General features: G+C 43.6%; 1 protein-coding gene across 1 annotated transcript in view; it reads right to left on the minus strand.

Annotated features, from left to right (window-relative positions):
* sspo (SCO-spondin) overlaps positions 1–22,562 on the minus strand; it is a 103,467-nt gene that overhangs the window by 6,097 nt on the left and 74,808 nt on the right. Inside the window, exons 110-115 of the mRNA XM_085287850.1 lie at positions 21,480–21,526; positions 19,327–19,491; positions 18,912–19,123; positions 17,972–18,067; positions 9,300–9,360; positions 8,593–8,723 (exon numbers count right to left, since the gene is read on the minus strand). Of these exons, the coding sequence (XP_085143976.1) occupies positions 8,593–8,723; positions 9,300–9,360; positions 17,972–18,067; positions 18,912–19,123; positions 19,327–19,491; positions 21,480–21,526 (712 nt within the window). The remainder of the gene's footprint in view (positions 1–8,592; positions 8,724–9,299; positions 9,361–17,971; positions 18,068–18,911; positions 19,124–19,326; positions 19,492–21,479; positions 21,527–22,562) is intronic.

The raw sequence follows: 22,562 nt of genomic DNA on the forward strand, positions 1-22,562 counted from the left end.
GACTGATGGGATGTGGTTCCAGTGCTGTAATGCATGTTTCTTTTCTCCACACATCACTCTTAGCATCTAAACCAAAGGTTTTCTTTAAGACATTTCCACAGAGCATTATTCACAGAGACCTCTGCCTCATCTGTGTGCTCTGCAAACAGCAGATGGGCAGCACAGCTTTTCTGCTTGTATCTCTGCCACGTGCATTCGCGAACATGAACATTTGACACTGTGAGGCAGGTCTAAGCTTAGCTTCTTATTTTGTAAACTCCTGCATCCCTGTTTGCTGCTGGGCTGATCTGTGGTGCTCGACCATGCTGAGGAGGCTAACAGCATTCTTTAATTTCCTTGCTTTGCAGACAGTCTGTCTGACTGTGAACGGGTTGAGTTCAAAGTCTTTACAGATGGTTTTGTACCCTCTCCCAGTCTCCTCAGCATCCTCAGCATCTACATCTATCGTCCTTCACATGCTGTGAAGAACAGACTTTGACAGATCCCTGATCTTTACGTAAAACAGGGTGTCCATGGACTCCTGACTGAGGGCTTTAAAAAGAGCATTAATACTGATTACAAGTCAGATTTTTAGTTCTCCAACAGTTCCAAAGGAAGATCTCATTCAGCTGCTACATGCGCCACAATGTTTCTTCGTTGGATCCGTGCTTACTCTCCCTGTCATTTAATACACTGTGTTCATTATCGCCTAATCAGAATGAAGAAAGAGCTGAGCGATGCTAAGATGTCTGTGATACACAGAAACTGTTATCTCGTGGTTGATCTCTGCATAACAAGCCAGTGTAGTTATAACATGGCTTAATACTGTAAGCAATGTGAAATGTATAATAATAATAACAAGAGCAAGAAAGATATGTTTTACTTCTTTACGTCTTTTTAAGGTGGCTTACATGACAAACTCAACTGATAACAAATAACAGCGTCAACAAAGATACATGCAAAAATCCTGAAATTTGAGAATAATCGAGCCTCGTTTGTAACTCAGAGAAAGAAGGTCGCCTTTGGAAGCTGTGTTCATGCATCCAATTAATGCAGACAAAGCCTGAAGGAGACTGTGGAAAAGTACAGAGGACGGTAGCAACGCATGATACATAAAAGGGGAAGGAGGTAAGAAAAGTTCCTCTGAAAAATAGTTATTAGTACTTCTCACACACTTTGAAAAGTCTACAGTGTGTGTGTGTGTGTGTGTGTGTGTGTGTGTGTGTGTGTGTGTGTGTGTGTCCGATAAGTCAGCCGGTGATGGGAAACTTGATCACTGTAATGAATTCCTGCTTCTTCCAGTCGTGCTAATCAATGACACGGGGACTTCACAGGGTTGCCTAGTCATCGGTTACCATCCCCGGTTGCCACAGTAACGGGAGGTAATGACACATTTGGCCGAGCTGATGTTTATTTTTACTGATCTCCCAGCATGACTGACTCTATTTTTACAGTGGAGACGCATAGATGCCAAGGAAGAACAAAGTCACCATGGTGATGAGGTGATAAGCCTGCTGTCTTACAAGGATGAAAAAGACAGAAAACCAAGAATGAAAATCAAAGAAGAAGAAAAGATAGAATCCCTCTACCCCTGCACGAGATTCAACACATCCATCTACTGTATTTACACCCTGATACTTCACATATTATATCTTGTATTTCTGTTTGCCTGCCTTCAAGTCATCAACTGTATGTTTATCTTTAAGCACAGATGTCAAATGCTCAGCTCAGGATGCCATAATTAAAGACAATTCTCTCGCATCAGTAGAAAAAACAAAATAGAAAATGAGATGATCTCATTTGCTAAAGATGATACCCTGAATCATGATTTTATTAATAGTTTTTGGGATTTAAAGGGACTTAAAGGGCAGATGCATAAACTGTACATAAAAGATGGCAATAACTGGTTGCTCTTAAAAGTAAAGCCATTAACCTTAAACCCTCATGCTTTGTAATGGCCTCCAGGAGGTGATTCCCCTGGTTGATGAAAACATGGGAAGTAATGAAGTACAAATACTTTGTTACTGTATCCCAAAAGGCTGATTCTCTCAGCTGACTGCAGGTTTCCCCAACCTTATAAACAGTCTTCGATCAGTAGTTGTTGATCAATAGTCAATGCAATTTGCATATTAATACAATTATAAATGAATTGGGTTGCACAATGCACAAAGAGCAGCAGGTCAGCTGATCACAGCCTGTACACTAAGAAAATCTTCCCCCACCTTCTGAATCCACTTTAACCCCTGACTGTGCACATTTTCCTGTTTAGAGGAAAAGTCGCCCTCTGCAATGTAGCAACAGAAAACAGATTTATGTTTTTAATTTTGTACAAAAATAGAAATGTCCTCCAAAGAGCTACTCTTACTTTCTTACTTTGAGTACATTTCAGAGTCTCTACTTTTTTACTTTTACTTGAGTAAAGAAGACATGCATCATACGGGGTCATCTGTGGATGCTAGCTGACCCCATGCAAACTAGTTATCCTGCACAGGAAGGGTGAATAAGAACACTCTTTACAAATATTGTCAGTCAGGAAAGTAAAGTTCAGAGGCTGTTTCAGCTGTTTCAGGTGTTTCAGGTGTTTCAGCTTTTTCAGTTGTTTCATGTGTTTCGGCTGTTTCAGCTGTTTCAGGTGTTTCAGGTATTTCGGCTGTTTAGGCTGTTTCAGCTGTTTCAGATGTGTCAGGTGTTTCACCTGTTTCAGCTGTTTCAGGTGTTTCAGCTGTTTCAGGAGTTTCAGGTGTTTCAGCTGTTTCATGTGTTTCAGCTGTTTCAGGTTTTTCAGCTGTTTCATGTGTTTCGGCTGTTTCAGCTGTTTCATGTGTTTCAGCTGTTTCAGCTGTTTCAGGTTTTTCGGCTGTTTCAGCTGTTTCATGTGTTTCAGCTGTTTCAGCTTTTTCAGCTGTTTCAGCTGTTTCAGGTGTTTCAGCTGTTTCAGGTGTTTCAGCTGTTTCATGTGTTTCAGCGTTTTCAGGTTTTTCAGCTGTTTCAGCTGTTTCATGTGTTTCAGCTGTTTCAGCTGTTTCAGGTTTTTCGGCTGTTTCAGCTGTTTCATGTGTTTCAGCTGTTTCCGCTGTTTCCGCTTTTTCAGCTGTTTCAGGTTTTTCGGCTGTTTCAGCTGTTTCATGTGTTTCAGCTGTTTCAGCTGTTTCAGGTTTTTCAGCTGTTTCATGTGTTTCAGCTGTTTCATGTGTTTCAGCTGTTTCAGGTGTTTCAGCTGTTTCAGCTGTTTCAGCTTTTTCAGCTGTTTCAGGTTTTTCAACTGTTTCAGCTGTTTCATGTGTTTCAGCTGTTTCAGCTGTTTCAGCTGTTTCAGGTTTTTCGGCTGTTTCAGCTGTTTCATGTGTTTCAGCTGTTTCAGCTGTTTCAGCTTTTTCAGCTGTTTCAGCTGTTTCAGGTGTTTCACCTGTTTCAGGTGTTTCAGCTGTTTCATGTGTTTTGGCTGTTTCATGTGTTTCAGCTGTTTCATGTGTTTCAGCTGTTTCCGCTGTTTCAGCTTTTTCAGCTGTTTCAGGTTTTTCGGCTGTTTCAGCTGTTTCATGTGTTTCAGCTGTTTCAGCTGTTTCAGGTTTTTCGGCTGTTTCAGCTGTTTCATGTGTTTCAGCTGTTTCAGCTGTTTCCGCTGTTTCAGCTTTTTCAGCTGTTTCAGGTTTTTCGGCTGTTTCATGTGTTTCAGCTGTTTCAGCTGTTTCAGGTTTTTCGGCTGTTTCAGCTGTTTCATGTGTTTCAGGTGTTTCAGCTGTTTCAGCTGTTTCAGCTGTTTCATGTATTTCGGCTGTTTCAGCTGTTTCAGCTGTTTCAACTGTTTCAGCTGTTTCATGTGTTTCAGCTGTTTCAGGTTTTTCAGCTGTTTCATGTGTTTCAGCTGTTTCAGCTGTTTCATGTGTTTCAGCTGTTTCAGCTGTTTCAGGTTTTTCGGCTGTTTCAGCTGTTTCATGTGTTTCAGCTGTTTCAGCTTTTTCAGCTGTTTCAGCTGTTTCAGGTGTTTCACCTGTTTCAGGTGTTTCAGCTGTTTCATGTGTTTCAGCTGTTTCAGCTGTTTCAGCTGTTTCAGCTGTTTCATGTGTTTCAGCTGTTTCAGCTGTTTCAGGTTTTTCGGCTGTTTCAGCTGTTTCATGTGTTTCAGCTGTTTCCGCTGTTTCAGCTTTTTCAGCTGTTTCAGGTTTTTCGGCTGTTTCAGCTGTTTCATGTGTTTCAGCTGTTTCAGCTGTTTCAGGTTTTTCAGCTGTTTCATGTGTTTCAGCTGTTTCATGTGTTTCAGCTGTTTCAGGTGTTTCAGGTGTTTCAGGTGTTTCAGCTGTTTCAGCTTTTTCAGCTGTTTCAGGTTTTTCAACTGTTTCAGCTGTTTCATGTGTTTCAGCTGTTTCAGCTGTTTCAGGTTTTTCGGCTGTTTCAGCTGTTTCATGTGTTTCAGCTGTTTCAGCTGTTTCAGCTTTTTCAGCTGTTTCAGCTGTTTCAGGTGTTTCACCTGTTTCAGGTGTTTCATGTGTTTTGGCTGTTTCATGTGTTTCAGCTGTTTCCGCTGTTTCAGCTTTTTCAGCTGTTTCAGGTTTTTCGGCTGTTTCAGCTGTTTCATGTGTTTCAGCTGTTTCAGCTGTTTCAGGTTTTTCGGCTGTTTCAGCTGTTTCATGTGTTTCAGCTGTTTCAGCTGTTTCAGGTTTTTCGGCTGTTTCAGCTGTTTCATGTGTTTCAGGTGTTTCAGCTGTTTCATGTGTTTCAGCTGTTTCAGCTGTTTCATGTATTTCGGCTGTTTCAGCTGTTTCAGCTGTTTCAGCTGTTTCAACTGTTTCAGCTGTTTCATGTGTTTCGGCTGTTTCAGCTTTTTCAGCTGTTTCAGGTGTTTCAGGTGTTTCACCTGTTTCAGCTGTTTCAGGAGTTTCAGGTTTTTCGGCTGTTTCAGATGTTTCAGGTGTTTCAGGTGTTTCGGCTGCTTCGGCTGTTTCATGTGTTTCAGCTGTTTCCGCTGTTTCAGCTTTTTCAGCTGTTTCAGCTGTTTCATGTGTTTCAGCTGTTTCAGCTGTTTCAGGTTTTTCGGCTGTTTCAGCTGTTTCATGTGTTTCAGCTGTTTCCGCTGTTTCAGCTTTTTCAGCTGTTTCAGGTTTTTCGGCTGTTTCAGCTGTTTCATGTGTTTCAGCTGTTTCAGCTGTTTCAGGTTTTTCAGCTGTTTCATGTGTTTCAGCTGTTTCATGTGTTTCAGCTGTTTCAGGTGTTTCAGGTGTTTCAGGTGTTTCAGCTGTTTCAGCTTTTTCAGCTGTTTCAGGTTTTTCAACTGTTTCAGCTGTTTCATGTGTTTCAGCTGTTTCAGCTGTTTCAGGTTTTTCGGCTGTTTCAGCTGTTTCATGTGTTTCAGCTGTTTCAGCTGTTTCAGCTTTTTCAGCTGTTTCAGCTGTTTCAGGTGTTTCACCTGTTTCAGGTGTTTCATGTGTTTTGGCTGTTTCATGTGTTTCAGCTGTTTCCGCTGTTTCAGCTTTTTCAGCTGTTTCAGGTTTTTCGGCTGTTTCAGCTGTTTCATGTGTTTCAGCTGTTTCAGCTGTTTCAGGTTTTTCGGCTGTTTCAGCTGTTTCATGTGTTTCAGCTGTTTCAGCTGTTTCAGGTTTTTCGGCTGTTTCAGCTGTTTCATGTGTTTCAGGTGTTTCAGCTGTTTCATGTGTTTCAGCTGTTTCAGCTGTTTCATGTATTTCGGCTGTTTCAGCTGTTTCAGCTGTTTCAACTGTTTCAGCTGTTTCATGTGTTTCGGCTGTTTCAGCTTTTTCAGCTGTTTCAGGTGTTTCAGGTGTTTCACCTGTTTCAGCTGTTTTAGCTGTTTCAGGAGTTTCAGGTTTTTCGGCTGTTTCAGATGTTTCAGGTGTTTCAGGTGTTTCGGCTGCTTCGGCTGTTTAGGCTGTTTCAGCTTTTTCAGCTGTTTCAGGTGTTTCAGGTGTTTCACTTGTTTCAGGTGTTTCAGCTGTTTCAGCTGTTTCAGGAGTTTCAGGTGTTTCATGTGTTTCAGCTGTTTCAGATGTTTCAGCTCTTTCAGCTCTTTCAGCTCTTTCAGGTGTTTCACCTGTTTCAGCTGTTTCAGCTGTTTCATGTGTTTTGGCTGTTTCATGTGTTTCAGCTGTTTCAGCTGTTTCAGCTGTTTCATGTGTTTCAGCTGTTTCATGTGTTTCAGCTGTTTCAGCTGTTTCCGCTGTTTCAGGTTTTTCAGCTGTTTCAGGTGTTTCAGCTGTTTCAGGTGTTTCACCTGTTTCAGCTGTTTCAGGTGTTTCAGATGTTTCAGGTGTTTCAGGTGTTTCAGCTTTTTCAGCTGTTTCGGCTTTTTCGGCTGTTTCAGATGTTTCAGATGTTTCAGGAGTCAGTGAAACAAAACCTGCTGAAATCAAATCGGGTGGCAATTGGGCTGACTGTGGTAGAAACTCCATGTCTGAGGCTTTGGAGTCTAGCAGTGTCAGAAAAACAGTGAGATTTGTGTGTGAGGATATAAAGAAGTCACAAGACGGCGAAGATATTGTACCAAGAAGGGAAAAAAGAGTTTGGAAGTCTGCAGGAGAGTGAGAGAGACACCAGGACTAAACAAGTTCAAGTTCAAGTTCAAGTTCAACTTTATTGTCACTTCAACCATATACAGTTTAAAAATACACAGTGAGGCGAAACAACGTTCCTCCAGGAACCAAGGTGCTACAAGACAAGTTAGTGCAAAAAAAATAAATAATATATAATATATCTAGTAATAATATTGTGCAAAAGAGCATTTACAGGTTGGTGTGTGCGATGGTTTGGTGGTGTAGGTCAGTGTGTTTGCGCTTTGTGTTGGTTAGTCAGTCCAGTCTCAATGTTTTGAGGTATTTGAGTTAAGCTGAGTGATAATGTTAGTGTATGTGTGTGTGTGCGTGTTTATCAGTCAGTCCCTTTTTGCTGAGGAGACGGATGGCTTGTGGAAAAAAGCTGTTGCACAGTCTGGATGTGCGTGCCCGAATGCTTCGGTACCTTTTTCCAGATGGCAGGAGTGTAAAGAGTGTGTGAGAGGGGTGTGTCCGATCAGCCACAATGCTGTTGGCTTTGCGAATGCAGCGTGTGGTGTAGATGTCCTCAATAGAGGGTAGAGAGACCCCGATGATCTTCTCTGCTGTTCCCACTATCCGCTGTAGGGTCTTGCGGTCTGATATGGCACAGCTCCCAAACCAGACAGTGATGCAGCCGCTCAGGATGCTCTCAATAGTTCCTCTATAGAAGGTGGTCAGGATCGGTGGTGGAAGCCGGGCCTTTCTCAGTCTTCTCAGAAAGAAGAGATGCTGTTGGGCTTTCTTGTGCAGGGAGCTGGTGTTGAGGGACCAGCCGAGGTCCTTCTCCAGGTGTACACCCAGGAATTTGGTGCTGTCAATGATCTCCACAGAGGAGCCGTTGATGCTCAGCGGTGAGTGGTCGCCTCGTGTCCTCCTAAAGTCAACAACCATCTCTTTTGTCTTGTCAACAATCAGAGACAGGTTGTTGTCTTTACACCAGTCCATTAGTCTCTGCACTTCCTCTCTGTACGCTGACTCGTCGTTCTTGCTAATGAGACCCACCACGGTCGTGTCATCAGCGAATTTAATGATGTGATTTGAACTGTGTGTTGCTACACAGTCATGAGTCAGCAGTGTGAACAGCAGAGGACTGAGCACACAGCCTTGTGGGGCCCCAGTGCTCAGTGTGGTGGTGCTGGAGGTGCAGTTCCCGATCCGTACTGACTGAGGCCTTCCGGTCAGAAAGTCCAGGATCCAGTTGCAGAGGGAGGTGTTCAGGCCTAACAGGCTCAGCTTTCCGATCAGTTGTTGGGGGATGATCGTGTTAAATGCTGAGCTGAAATCTATGTACAGCATTCGGACGTGTGAGTCCTTCTTGTCCAAGTGTGTCAGGGCAAGATGGAGTGCAGTGGAGATGGCGTCGTCCGTTGAGCGGTTATGGCGGTATGCAAATTGCATTGGGTCCAGTGAGGGGGGCAGCAGGGTCTTGATGTGTCTCATGACGAGCCGTTCGAAGCACTTCATGATGGTGGGTGTAAGTGCGATAGGGCGGTAGTCATTGAGACAGAACACAGAAGACTTCTTGGGCACGGGGACGATGGTGGTGGCCTTGAAGCACGTGGGGACAACGGCACTGCTCAGAGAGATGTTGAAGATGTCGGTGAGAACATTTGCCAGCTGATCAGCACATTCTCTGAGCACTCTGCCTGGGATGTTGTCTGGTCCAGCAGCTTTACGTGGATTGACTCTGCGTAGAGTTTTCCTCACCTCAGCTGTAGTGAGACACAGGACCTGGTCGTTCGGAGGAGGGGTGGTCTTCCACCACGTCGTTCTGCCTAACACTAAAGACGCTGTGAAGTTTGGGTGTCACCTCTGCCCGGCTGAAAACTCCATTCACTTAGAATGGTTTAAAATGGCATCTTTGATGACTTGATGATAATGACTCAACACGAATGAGTGCACATCCCATGTTTTACAATTTGCAAAATAAATCACCGAAAAGCCTTTTTACAAAAGACCTTTTGAGTGTTAGTCCCTTTTGTCTTAGTATGCTACCAGTTACTACTTCTCAAAATTGTCTGCAGGTGTTCAGAGTAACATCCCGTGTGTGCGTGCATGTGTGTGGCTGTACCTCCAGGATGACATCAGTCCTGGACAGGCAGCGTCCCCTGCAGAAGCTGACCTCCACATTGTCAAGTCGACAGTCTCCCTTGGTGATGTTGCGGACCTGCACATAGCGATGACACTCTTGCACAGGCTCACCTTGTGCAAACGCAGAGAGGAAAAGAGATACACTTAGGACAGAGCAAAGGAGGGGAGAATATAATAAACCAGAAGCACTACTTTATAGACGATATTGTCTTTGCATTTGCATGAAATAACGGCAAAAAATGACAAAAAGGAGGAGACAAAGCAGAAAGCTCATTGCAGAAGGCAGGGTGACATTGCCGTGAAATTTCCTCCACTGGGACAGAGATTAAAGCCCCAGTGTAGGTTAAGTAATGTAATCTCCCACTAATTGGGGGCTGAGGCACTTCCCTTGTAGCCTCCTCTAAACTGAACTGAAGAACATTCAAATCCATTTAAGTGGTCTGGAAGCCATGATACTGGAACGAATGACTTGCTCAGGAATAGATTGTTTTGCAAAAAGCAGCGTTTTAATCGCTCCTTTTGTTTCGCATTATCATACGTGGGAAAGCCTTACTCTGTGGATCCGCTGATAGTTTTAAATGACTAATATTATGGAATCTGATGGTCAGAAGTTTGGGAGTAAGGTCCAAGAATGTTGACTGATGGTATTTGGGACGCGTTTTTGTGCCATGTGTATGCAGTACCAACCTGGAAACTGCTTTCTACACACGGGGCAGCAGCTGCCTGGTTCTTCCACCTTCACCTCCCCCTGAGAGAATCATGCAAACAGAATCATGCAACATTTATGGACGGCTTATATTTGTCATGTCTAAGAGTGTTTCATTGGCAAGTTAGAGCAGGCATTTCATCAAAAGTGCGAGTACACATATGCATGTGCATATCCAGAAAAACATTAGCACAAGCTAACTGAGCATCAACCCCATATGAAAGTGAAGGGTGACTCTTAATTTACATCTTCTGGTATCTTCACATTCATAATGCTTTCATAATAGCTGTCTAATAACCGTTTAAGGTTAAGGGCAGGCCCAGCTTAATTGAATTATGTGAGAAACAACTAATTCAAAGTCTGAGTCTGAGATAATGTAACTCCTGCAAACATGAGAGTAGCTTCACCCAGAGCACATGTAACAGTCCTGAAAGGGTCTGGAGAAGGTTCTCAACCTTCACCCGACCTACCTACCGGTTTGGTGGTGCGTCAGTGATGGTCTGGTGCCGATCTGGGAGGAGACCCCCCAGGACACCATCCCGGAGAATGCATGCAAATATGTGTGGGCCAAACAATCACCCAGTGTGATGCCCTGTTGTTCCTAATAAGTTGTCCACTCCATACCAGTATAGAAACCCAGCATGATTTTTCCCCCCATTGAGATCTGATGTGTTTTCAAAACGTTCATTAATGTTTTTGAGCACGAGCACCAATAACTCATCATTACTATAACTGGGCCCTCAAACCAACATCAGGCTTCAAAACACAGAAACCAGTGGCATGAGTTTGAATGTGTCCGTTCTTTGTATGCAGTCTGTGGTTCTCACACAGCACAAAGTGAAATTCAAACGACAAACAAGTACCAAGAGTTTCATGGCCACTTGAGGCTGGTTCCAAAAGTGAGTTTGTCTTTGTAGACTCGTGTTTAAATGTCTAACGTCACAAAAATAAACATATATACCACATGGAACATTTTACAGTTTATCTAGAGATAGTTCTGCCCTACATAAAAACTGTGAAGAGATGAAACTCAAGGTGTAATTACATGAACCCACTGGGAGGGTCTTTTTACCAAACGAGTGATGCAGAGAGACGGATGAGGAGGCAGAAAATGACATAGAGCCAGGCAGGCAGAATGGAAAAGGGACAGGAATAAGAAAATGACACATGAAGACCAAAAATAGCACATGAAAGAAACTGTGATGTAAGGACACACAGGACACAGAGGGAATAAAGAGAAACCCAGAACAGAGAAAAGCAAGGTGTCCTGTGATGTCCCTGCCTGAGAATAGCTGCTGTTAGCATGCAGAGTCACACACAGATCCATCTATAGCATCACTCTAGTGCGACACACACACACCTCTTGACTGTTCACCTCAAGGAGTGTTCCTTCCACTCGGCACTGCTGCCAGCCTTCCCTCAGGGCTCCCCCAGGGATGAAGGAGCCTACTCACTTAAAAGGGTGAGAGGTCATGAAGACGACTATTGTAAGTTGTGTGTGTGCGTGTGTGTGTCACAGGGGATGGAAACAGGTAGGAATGGGTATTCCTGTTTATTTCAGGGAAAATGATCCGAGCATCAAAGCGTGTTGTTTACAGGCTGTTGGGGGAATCGTAGCGCCTTTAATTGGTGTAAACGATCAGCGTTTGAGAGGAAGGCATCCTAACAGCTTTGACATTATAACAAAGCCCTCAATACATTGCCTTAAAAAGATAGATGCGCTCCCAGCAGAGCCACGTGCAGATTTCAATTTTAAACAGTGACATGTTTAACTGTAAGCTCGTAAACAGCAAAGCACACCGACAGTCACCCACTGTCAGCCTGCCAGCAGAGGGAACGCAGTGCATTAAACGACCTTTCCATATTGTTTTGGATAAGGAGCGCTTTCACTGAGCCATCACGTGGTCAGCAGTTACACAACCGAGCCCCTCCAGAGACAGAGTGCACTACACTAAAGAACTGCTGCACCACAGGTGGAGCACTGGGAGGACCGTGGACTTTGTGGAGCTTGCTGTGCAATCAGCCTCTCTCTTCAGGTTGTGGTTGTCAGCTGAATTTATTTTTACACTGGCCTTTACACTGCGCTGCTGTGCTAAAGATATAATTCAGCGCAGTGTGTCAAGGATGAGACAGCTAACTTTCCTACTGCAGCTCATCTGAACTTCTCCACAGTGGTGAGACGATTTAAAGTGTCTGTTCAGCCCAAATTACACACAGAATATCTTCTCTTATGATAATTTCTTTTACGATCATTATCTTCATGTTTGCAGGTGGTCAGTGAAAAACACACTGGCCTGGACTGGGATGGAGATCTGTCCAGTAGCTCCGCTCTTATTTCAATACTGTTTGATAATATGCTACTACACTGTACATTAACCTTTATTATTAAGTATTTTTGATTTTGAGTTGGCTTTGGACTCTCTGCTCATTCTTTCACATTTATGAAATATTCATAAATGAGTTCTGTATTCTCGGGTGAGGAGTTCAGCCATCCGGGAGGGGCTCAGAGTAGAGCCGCTGCTCCTCCACATTGAAAGGAGCCAGCTGAGGTGAGTTGGGCATCTGACAAGGATGCCTCCTGGGTGCCTCGTGGGTGAGGTTTTCCAGGCATGTCCTACCGGGAGGAGGCTCCGGGACAGACCCAGGACACGCTGGAGAGATTATATCTCTCGGCTGGCCTGGGAACGCCTTGGTGTTCCCCAACAAGCGGGAAGAGGTGGCTGGGGAGGGGGAGGTGTGGACTTCTCTGCTTAGGCTGCTGCCCCCACGACCCGGCCCCAGATAAGCGGAAGAAGATGGATGGATGGATGCAGGCCCGGCCCTAACCAATCTGGCGCCCTAGGCAAGATTTTAGGTGGTGCCCCCCTACATCGGCAGTGTAGTGTATGTACTCACAAGAAACCGAATAGCTTTGTCTTTGACCTTTTTTTTACTTAAAGAAAGCAAATTCACAATCAGAATAATTAACAAGATAAAAAAATATATGAATAAATAAATGAATACAAAAAATAAAAAATGAATATATGAAATACAATAACACTGCTTGATGCTGCTGCAAAACTGGTGGGTTGTGCTGCTGAGGTGGAGGCAACAGGAAGACCGCTTGATGCTGCTGCATCATGGCTGGGTTGTGCTGCTGATGCTGCATCACTGGTGGGTTGTGCTGCTGAAGTGGAGGCAGCAGCGGTAGATGTGGTAGATGGCCCAGGGGTGGGATTTAGAAACTTCAACAGTGCATCTGAAGAGAGGAGTATGTGACACCACTGAGTATTAAAGTTTAATAATAAAAACATATGATTCCAGGAATAAAATGAAATGATATAATATAAATGAAAAACCAAAGAGATATATGTATGATGTTAACTGATATGCAAATTAGATTAGATTCAATTTATTGTCATCATTACAGTGAAATGCTGAATAGCAGAATGCAAAGTAACAGTATAATATCATATGAGAATGTTATGATTATCTTTGACCGAATCACAGCAGTGCTCATATTAAAAAACAGCATTCCCTCTCATGTGATATTGCTTAATTAACATTAATGATGTGCGCTTTAACAACTAGGCTTACAACTATAATATATACAGGGGTGGAAAAGTGACTATTACCTGCAGGGTAAACGTTAGCTAACCAGAAGGCAATAACAATGTAAACAAAAAACACCTGCTTAAAAGATGAATACAAATGAGGAATGGTGGGAAAGGTGGGAGTGCTGTACTTACCTAACGTTACATTATTATTTTCCATAACAATTTAGCCCCCTCCACAATATTAACTGACGTTAAAACAGTTAACTAGCTATTTATTGATTAGCAATTAGCGAATCATGTAACATTAGCTTAATGCTAAAAATTTAGGTTACTATCACATTCAAATAATTCCATGTAGGCTAACGTTACCTACCTCTGTCTTTTTCTCGTTTCTCCTCCTCTTCTTTTCTCTTTTTTCTTCCCTGGGCACCTGACAGTTTTGGCCGTTTTGACATCTTGTGTTGATTTTTTGATGTGGTGACGTCCAAAAGGAACCATGATACGGGAAGGGAGGGGGCGCACCGTGCGGGGGGGGGGGGCGTAATGTTCTAACAAATAATATTTCTATTAAATAAGCTTTACTTTGCATTTTAATTAACGTGGGATTATTTTTTGTATTTAGAAGTAATAGTACCAATTTTTTTTTTTTTCAACATTTGTGGCACTGGCGTGGCGCCCCCTGATGGACGGCGCCCTTAGCATTTGCCTATACGGCCTATGCCACGGGCCGGCCCTGGATGGATGGATAGATGCATGGATGGATGGATGGATGGATGGATAGATGCATGAATGGATGGATGGATGGATGGATGGATGGATGGATGGATAAATGGATGGATGCATGGATGGATGGATGGATGGATGAATGGATGGATGAATGCATGGATGGATGGATGGATGGATGAATGGATGGATGGATGGATGGATGGATGGATGGATGAATGGATGGATGAATGGATGGATGGATGCGTGGATGTTCTCTGGTGCACCTGAGTTGGTATCTTGATTTGCGGTTGTTTATGTTTGTTCCCCTTCGTGTCCAGTCTGTCTCAGTGTCCTGTCATCAGCATCTGTGTTTGTTTACCTCCCCAGTCGTGTCCCCATGTCTGTCTCAGTGTCTCTGTATTCATTCTCTGTGATTACCTTTGTAGTCCTGTCCCTGTGCCTTCGTCCTTCCTGCTCTCATGTTCATCATCTCATGTTTCATCCGTCTCTTCGTCCATTTATCCCCAGTTGCAGTGTCAAGTTCACATGTCTAAGTCTCAGTGTCACTTCCTGTTTTATTTTGATAGTCTCCAGTCTCATGTGACATGTTCAGTTTTGCTTCCTCTGTCTGGTTAGTTATGATTTTGTTGAGCTGTGTGTCCATGTGTCTCCGTGTCCCTTAATATCCCCATCAGTCACCTTTGTCAGTTCCCAGCCACTGTTTGCTTTTATCAGTGTTAATAAAGCTGAGATTTTGAGTTTAGTGCTGTCTGAGTCTACAGTCTGCCACACACCCACACTTTATGACCACATTATATTTGTTTATAATTTCGAATAAACTTCTGCAAAACTAACGACACTTTCCATGGTTGCTTTTAGAGTTAGCAAATGTTAGCACAATGTTATGCAAGTTAACACAAAAACCTATCTATGCGAAGATGCCAAACTGTCTTAGTAGTTAGTAGGTGTGTAGACTGAGGCAGACTGAGGTGTGCAATGAAGAGCAGCAGTTGGCAGAACACCACCCATAAACCTCAGGAATGAAAAGCAGTGGGAAAAAACACTTTAAACAGAGAGAGGTAGAAACGTGTGATGTTCAGTTCTTTTCTTGCTTTGATGTGTGACAGATGTGGCGTTATTGAAGGAGCACCATCATACTTTCAGCTTTCTGAACAATACAGAACTCAGGCAGGTTGTAATTTGGGAATGTTCGGTCATTCCCTGATAGGATAATGACTCATCAATCCAATCAGGTCAGAAGCAGTTATGGTGACGACAAAAGTAATATTACTGAACCGGAAATGTCTCTCGCCCTGCAGTTTTAGAAGCTGACACCTTCTCCGGCTGCGTTGGAACAGAAATCCTTCCACAAGATGTAAGAGACCGTCTGCTTGGACCGTTTTGCTGCTGTGTCTTTATCTGCACTTTGCACAAAGCCTGACTTCTTTTCTTCACTAAGGGATATTTTTATTATCATGCAGAATTCCATCCATATATTATTTTCCCTACTTTTATCTTTTCCTTTGTGCTCTCTAATTCATCCCGGCAGACATGACCAGCGTGGGGGCTTCTGGACACGTTCACATTTTTACAATGACACAAACACGCTGACAAGAATGAACTAAATAAGAAGAAAGGGTGAAAATTAGCGAGAAGAAACAATGAAAAATTAAGTTTACAAGAAAAAGAACGTGATGCGATGCCTCCACAGACCAATGTTACAGGGAGGCACTGAATCCACCTCCACGTGATACCAAAAGTTCCACCTGCCTCAGGAATACAAACATGAATTAATATTTGATACAATTTTATATAATTCATCTGCTCTGGGGTGTACAGCATGAATGCTGTGTGTGACTAACACTGGGAGTCAGACCATTAGCAGCACAGCCATACAGTTACCTAAAGCAGGGGAAATCTGTTTGATGCATAATGTTATTAAGTTATCCAAAGTGTAATCTAAACTCCAGTTTACATGAAGTCAGAAACAGGACATCAAACGCGTATAATAAACTGCTAAAGATGAGGTAGCTCTGCACACCTGTATGCAGGGACTAGCATGCCTGAGATTGTTTTTCCCATATTTCCCATATGTGCTCTGACCTATCACCATCAGAGTGCATAACCCACCCACCCTAAAAACCAAAACAACCTCAAACAGGATTAACAACTCTAAATCATTTGTCCATTACAATTGCCAGAAATTTTAAGTCCTTCAATGTATCAATCAATTCTTTTTCATCATCTAATATAAGACAATATTAACCTGAAATAATCTGAAACTAAATAATCAAGAAGCTGAAAACTTTTTGGTCTTCCATTTATACAAGATTAGAGCTAATCTGGTTCAGCTAGTTAGTGAAGACACAGAGTACAAATCAACAAAACTATATTACACTTAAATAAGTAGCCAGTGTCTCACTGGAGGTAGAAGGCTATGGTGAAGACAAAAGGGCAGGCTCGTGGGAGGACTGGAGAGTCAGGTATTGATCTGTTTCAGCCAACATCCCACACATTCTTCAGCGGCAGAGCATTTTGTGCCTCATTCAGACTAATTTAGATGTTTGCAACCTCCAGAGATGTTAGGTGAATTGTAGCACCCCGGGTAGCTGTGGCAGTTGACTGCACTGATGTGTTCGTCTGAGAGACTAATTATGCCTCTGTACGTCAATCTTCCTCTCAGATTAGCAGTGTTTGCACCGGGACTGCAAATGCACGTTTTAGGTTGTCAGCAGCTACTGTGTAGAAAATGGTTCCTCCTCATGTGTATGTTATTTCTGGGGACCAATGTTTCTGTCAAACACCTTAGAACACCTTCAAAACTTTAAGACACATCAGAACTCGAAAAAGCTGGACGTCAGCACTGACATGAACCCGCTAATCTGTTAGAAATGCAAAGATTTCACGCATTTGTGGGAATTGATGAGTATCAGTCTACAGAGGGCTACATTACAAAAACCCTGAATATGAACTTTAATGAAATTTCATTGACATAACAGAAAATGGTGCTCTGTAGTTTCTATGGCCCACACAAGCTTACATGCATGCCTGACAACACCTGACAACGCTTAGGAGATATCCTCGCAGATCTGGACCAGGCCACGAGCTCAGTCTGAGGTGTCCTACTGGAGGGTCAGGTAAGCATGGGGCCAGTCAAGGGTATCAATTGCTTCATGTTTTAGGAAATGCCCCCATACATCTCACCAGGACCACCAGGAAGAACCCAGGATCCACTGCACTGGCGTAGGGTGTCATTCCCACATAGCAGACAGGTCCGACACGAATCTGGTGTCAAGCCGACACTGCTGGCTGACTTCTGGCATGGTATGTCATCCAGATGTGGGCCAGGCCTGGTGGAAATGGCACTGTTTATGTTCCTATTTTCCTATTTTAGTTAGAAGACCCAAATGCCATGTTGCAATACTATACTGCTTGGGTGAATGTGGCTTGTTGTAGAGAGCACTTTGAGTAATCCGCAAGAGTAGAAAAGCGCTATATAAGAATCAGTGCATTCACTGTCTGAACAGAGTTTCGTCATGTTACTTTTGCACTATTATGTTCCAGCACATGTTGTTATTACATGGCTTGATTAAGGTACACATTAGGCTGACATCTGGGGCCAGAGCTGAGACGGTTCTGGGCCAGCAGTGTGTCTGCAACTGGCCTTGTGCTGGCCCATGTGTGGGCCACATCTGGCCAACCTGATCTGGGCCACCAAAGGGCCGTCATTCTTTGCAGTATGTGGCCCATGTGTAAGCACACTGTGTGGGCCTGATCAGGGCCGTACCAAGTTTGCTATCTAGGTAATGGGTCCATAATGTCAATCAGAGTACTGTTGCCTAGCCTGTGGAGCTCTGTGTGCCCCTCCAGCAATATGCCTCCGCTCCAAACTAACGTCCAGTTACAGGCAGCTTCTCCAGACCCTTTCACGTGGCCTGTGAAGTCAGGTCACCCTCATGAAGTCTGTTTTTAATTGTATGGTCAGAGACGGTGACCTGCTGGAGGTCACTTTGTAGCTCTGGCTGCTCATCATGTTCCTCTTTACATGAGCAGATTCCTGCTGATGGGTTAACCCTGGGTGAGTTGGACTACCTGTGCAACCTCTGTAGGGTCCAGGTTTCCCTCATGCTACCAGCAGTGACACTGACCCTAGCTGAGCACAAAACTAGTGAAAAAACAGTCAGAAAAAAAAAGAAGGTAAAACATGTGAGTGGCCTCCACCTGCAAAGCCTCCTGTTTGGGGCAATCTCACTGTTGCTTTTCTAATGCAGCTGTTGTTAATTTCTGCTACTTAACTGACCACATCAGCATCCCCTGACATCTCTGATTAAACAGTCTGTATCTGTGTGTGCATAAAGTAAAGTGAATCATCAAACCCATGTTGTTTCAGAGTGTAAGTGTCAGTGTCTCACCTCATCACAGTACAGTGGAGGGCACCTCAGCCGGCACAGTTTCCTCCCGTTCACACAGCTGCATGACAGACAGTCCTCCTCCCACTCTGATCCAGCCTGGCTCACACACACACACACACACACGCAATATCCATATTTATACACCAGACGCTGTAATTGGGTTGATGCCTCAACAGCCCATTACCCTGCATGCACACTGGCATGAGTGCAGGTTTGATGAAAGTGCAACTGGAGCAATTTCTTCAGCGAATCCACCCAAACTGTTGTGGATTTGAGCTGATTGTGGCACACAGCGATGCTATAATTATAACAGTGCATTATACAGACATGCCTCACGTGTATGTGTTGCACATAGGAATAAAGTGGCTTTGCAGCTCACACGGAGCCATTTGGTAGAGTCATGGGGTGGCTGATTAGAAAACCACAGAGGGTCTTTATATGGACATGACTCAAGTAGCTGACAGAAAGAGAGAGACAGAGTAGGCAGGCAGACGGAACGAGACGGGAGAAAATGAAAAACTGTGTGAGGAGAAGGCGAGACAGAGAAAATGAAAGAGAAAGACCTCAGAAAGAAAGAAGAGCAGCCCTGACCTCTTGTCAGGGTAAGATTAATTGTTATAATCCTCTAATACCCACTCCTTCATAAATAATTCCTGGCAGGCTTGCCCAGTTGCCGTCCGAGCGCTGGCTTTAACAGCACTTCCTACATAATTGATGAGGGCTGAGGGCTGAAGGGGCACAGTGGCTTAATGTGTCCTGTTAAGCTTGTCACTCATCTTCTAATAGGCCCTTCTTTATGAGTAAATAACACAATGGGATTGAATGGGATGGCATGTAAACACTACACCAACGGTACGGAGGCGGGAACAATGGCTACAAGATGCCAAGTTTGCTGGGCAGCAGATGTCACTTTCCTTTTCGTGCACACGCACCGACGTACCTCCCGCAGGACGCCCCGGTCATGGCAAGGGCAGAGGGCAGGGATGACGCACGCGCCCTCTGGGTTTCGGTAAAGCCCCTCCTGACACACGCAGCCTTCAGCAGAGTAGCTGCAGTTGACAGGAGAGGAGGAATAAATGTCCTGGCAGCTCCTCTCACACAGCAGGATCCCCTCTGATGTCGTCCTCCTCCACTGCTCCCCATCAGGACACGCTGGAGGAGAGGAGAGAAGATGGATGATACGATGGGAAGATGATAGGGTGGAGTGGAAAGCATTTAATGATGAATCAGGAAGGAGAAAGGAACAATGGGGATCCAAAGAGGGGTACGTGTTTAAAGGATGCAGTGATAATGACGAGTTTACTCGATCATGCATCATCAGTAAAAGATCAACTGTCTCCCTTCCTCTCACTCACCACAGTCAGGGGCGATGCAGGTTGTTGTGCGGAGGTTAGGGCCTTCACACGGAGCCCCTCCATACTGGTTGGGCTCCAGAACAAATCTGATGGAGCTCTGCTGTCCTGTACCACAGCTGGCTGAACAAGGACTCCACTGGGACCATGTGGACCACTGGCAGTCCACTAGAAGGACATAAGAGGGTGGGACATTCAGTCTTAGCACTGGTTTTAATGTACATTTATCTGCAGCAGGAAACAGGAGGAAACTGTCACCTGACCACTTCAATGTACCCAGGAAATTATAAACATTTCCTGAGGACGTGATCATGGAGAGGGCACTCAGACAACGGTAACTGCAGACTAAATGTCCACAACCACAACAACTAGTAGCCTCAACAGCAGTCGCCTCCAGGAGCTTTATACTGTAAGGTGACCCTACAATCATACATACAGAGAAAACCCAACAATCATATGACCCCCTATGAGCAGCACTTTGGTGACAGTGGGAAGGAAAAACTCCCTTTTAACAGGAAGAAACCTCCGGCACACCCAGGGTCGGGGAGGGGCGGGGCCATCTGCTGTGACCGGTGGGTTGAGAGAAAGAAGATAAAGGATAAAAGACTAATGAAAAGATAAAGAAATAATAGTAAAATGTCTCCTTCACAGCTTTTGTTGTGTCTGCTGTAACCATCAGAGTCTAAGTGTGTGCATATTTACAGGAAACGTTCTATTAGGTCAGTAAAAGCATTTAAAATCTTTTAGACTGAAATAAAAGTTCATCTGAATGAACTTCATCATAGATTTGTTTGTTTTTATTGCGTTTCCAAAATGCATAAAACAGTGAAATATTTGCTGGAAACATCAAAGTTTCTGCTGACGGAGCCATTTGTCAACAGCTGCACCTGACAGGAAGTGATGCTGAACTAAGCAACACAGTACAACGCCCAATCAGGTTGTGTCCTATGTTTCCTTTATGCTTCATCGTGGTTTGGTAGGGAGGGAAAAGCAGCACAGACCTGTTTCATTTCTTGCTTTTAAAAGTGTCCAAAGGTCCAGTAGGTGGGTACTGGTGGGTTTGATTCTTACATACTTTCAAATTTGTTTATTGGTCGTGATAGCATTTCACTCACCACCTCCTCTCCTGCAGCGCTGCCAAAACCTCTGAAAACAACATAAAACACTAAGCTGCTTTCTGCCTAACTTACTAATTTTGAATCAAATGTACGGCACCTTTCAGACATTTGTATTTCATGCACTGATGTGACATGTGCGGTAAAACCTTTCTGTGCTAGCTTGACCTGGTTTCCTCAGAATGTTGATGAGTCCTGTTTGACTTTCTACAAGCCGATAAATTACAGCTGTAATATTCTATTCACAGTATAACATTATACTTTTTGTAATGATTTTTCCATGCACTTGTTGGCCAACAATCACATGAGCTGCTTCTTTTTGCTCTTCATGGGCCCAATCAGGCAACATATTCTTATTACTGTTAATAAAGTGCGACAGCACTCCTACAAACATTAGTGCTCATTTTTCTCACAGTTCTTGCCAGACTTTGGTTTTCCTAAACACCCAAACTGAAGTTGTGCGTGAAGCTGTTATCATGATCAATATTCTATATGTAGCAAAATAACACCTATGGTGAAAAAGGAACTCCCTACAACCAACAGCACAACTGTTGTCTAAGAAGATATTCACAGATACTTCTCTAACTTCTAGTTTAAGAAAGTATCGCAAGGGCCAGTAAAGTAATGTCTGGACAGATGTGTGAGAAGAAACTGCAACTAAAATGTGCAGTAATGTGATTGAAATGAGATCCTCTTTTATTCCACATTAGGATTAATGATACGGTGAGATGGAGAAACAAGCCAAGTTCAAACTGTGATCTGCTCTGGAAGCAAAACCAAAGCTCACATCATGAAATTGTACGTTTATGACACAAAATCCCAGTAATGGCCTGTGTGGACTCTGATTGACGAGACTGTAGCTCAGTTATTTGAGCCAACTGTTGCAGCAGCAGCTGTCCCAACTATAGATAGGTTGACATTTTTATCATGACCCTGCCAGTTCAATCGAAGATTATTGTTGCTGACCGTTGCTTTCATTGCTGAAAGAGAGAGAGGCCCTATAAGGTTCAGGAAATGCAGCTGTGACGAAGCATCACTCACCCTCACAGGGCTCTGAGGTGCAGTTGAACATCCCACCTTGGCACAAGCTGGAAGGAGCGTAAAAAAGTCAAGTGAGTAAAATTAGATGAAAGAAAAGTCGAAGTGAACACGAGGCTGAACCAGCCACACACAGTTGCCTACCAGACCACTGTGAGGGTACGAATTATACATATAATCTTCTATTTCATCCTTTTTTAATATAATTACTAGGGGTGCAACGATATTCGTATCGATATTGAACCGTTCGATACAGTGCTTTCGGTTCGGTACGCATATGTATCGAACAATACAATTTTTTTCAAATTTTTTTTTTTCAATTTTTTTTTTTTTTTTTTTTTTTTTTTGTGTCCCGTTTGGATCTATAGCCATCAGAATTGTTGTCTTGAGGCCAAGAAAGATGCCAAGAGGATTTATTTTAAGTGGATCATCATATTGGTCCATTTGATTGACCTTTATTATAATTATGAATTTATTTTATTTTCAGTTGCAAACGGGACAGACATGACTGTGGGATAGGACAGGGGGAAAGAATGAAAGAAAGAGGGGGAGAGAAAGAAAGAAAACCAAAGGGGAGAAAAAAAAAGAACAATACAAAATTTGTAATTTATTTGATCAACTTTCCTTCTGACGATGCTGTCTGTGTTGAGCGCTCAGTGAATCTGCATTTGACTACTCCGCCTAGGCTCGAGAGTGCAGCCTAGGCGGAGTAGTCGAACGCAGATTCACTGAGCACTCAACACAGACAGGATGGTCAGAAGGAAGAGCGCAGGGCAAGCTAGCGAGACAGAAGTGGACCTCCCCACCCTCATTCAGATCTGGCGTTTGGAATTATTTTGGTTTTCATGTGACGTATGACCCTGAAGGTAAGCGCGTCATGGACTAAAGTAAAACAGTATGTTGGATGTGCCATGCAATGCTCAATTACATGGGTGGGAACTAGTGTGTTAGCGCAGTTAGCTCGTTAACGTGTTGGCCGTCTAGCCCCTCTGTATAGGGTAGCTCGTTAACGGAGATTTGCCGTGTTGTGGCGTTAAGGTTATTTCAACGAGATTAACCTGAAAGCACTAGTGGGAACACAACGAA

This window comes from Mchenga conophoros, linkage group LG9 (genome assembly GCF_057382185.1).
Source record: "Mchenga conophoros isolate Kocher_MC1m ecotype Shallow Benthic linkage group LG9, M_conophoros_male_GT1.1, whole genome shotgun sequence".
Classification (NCBI taxonomy): Eukaryota; Metazoa; Chordata; class Actinopteri; order Cichliformes; family Cichlidae; genus Mchenga; species Mchenga conophoros.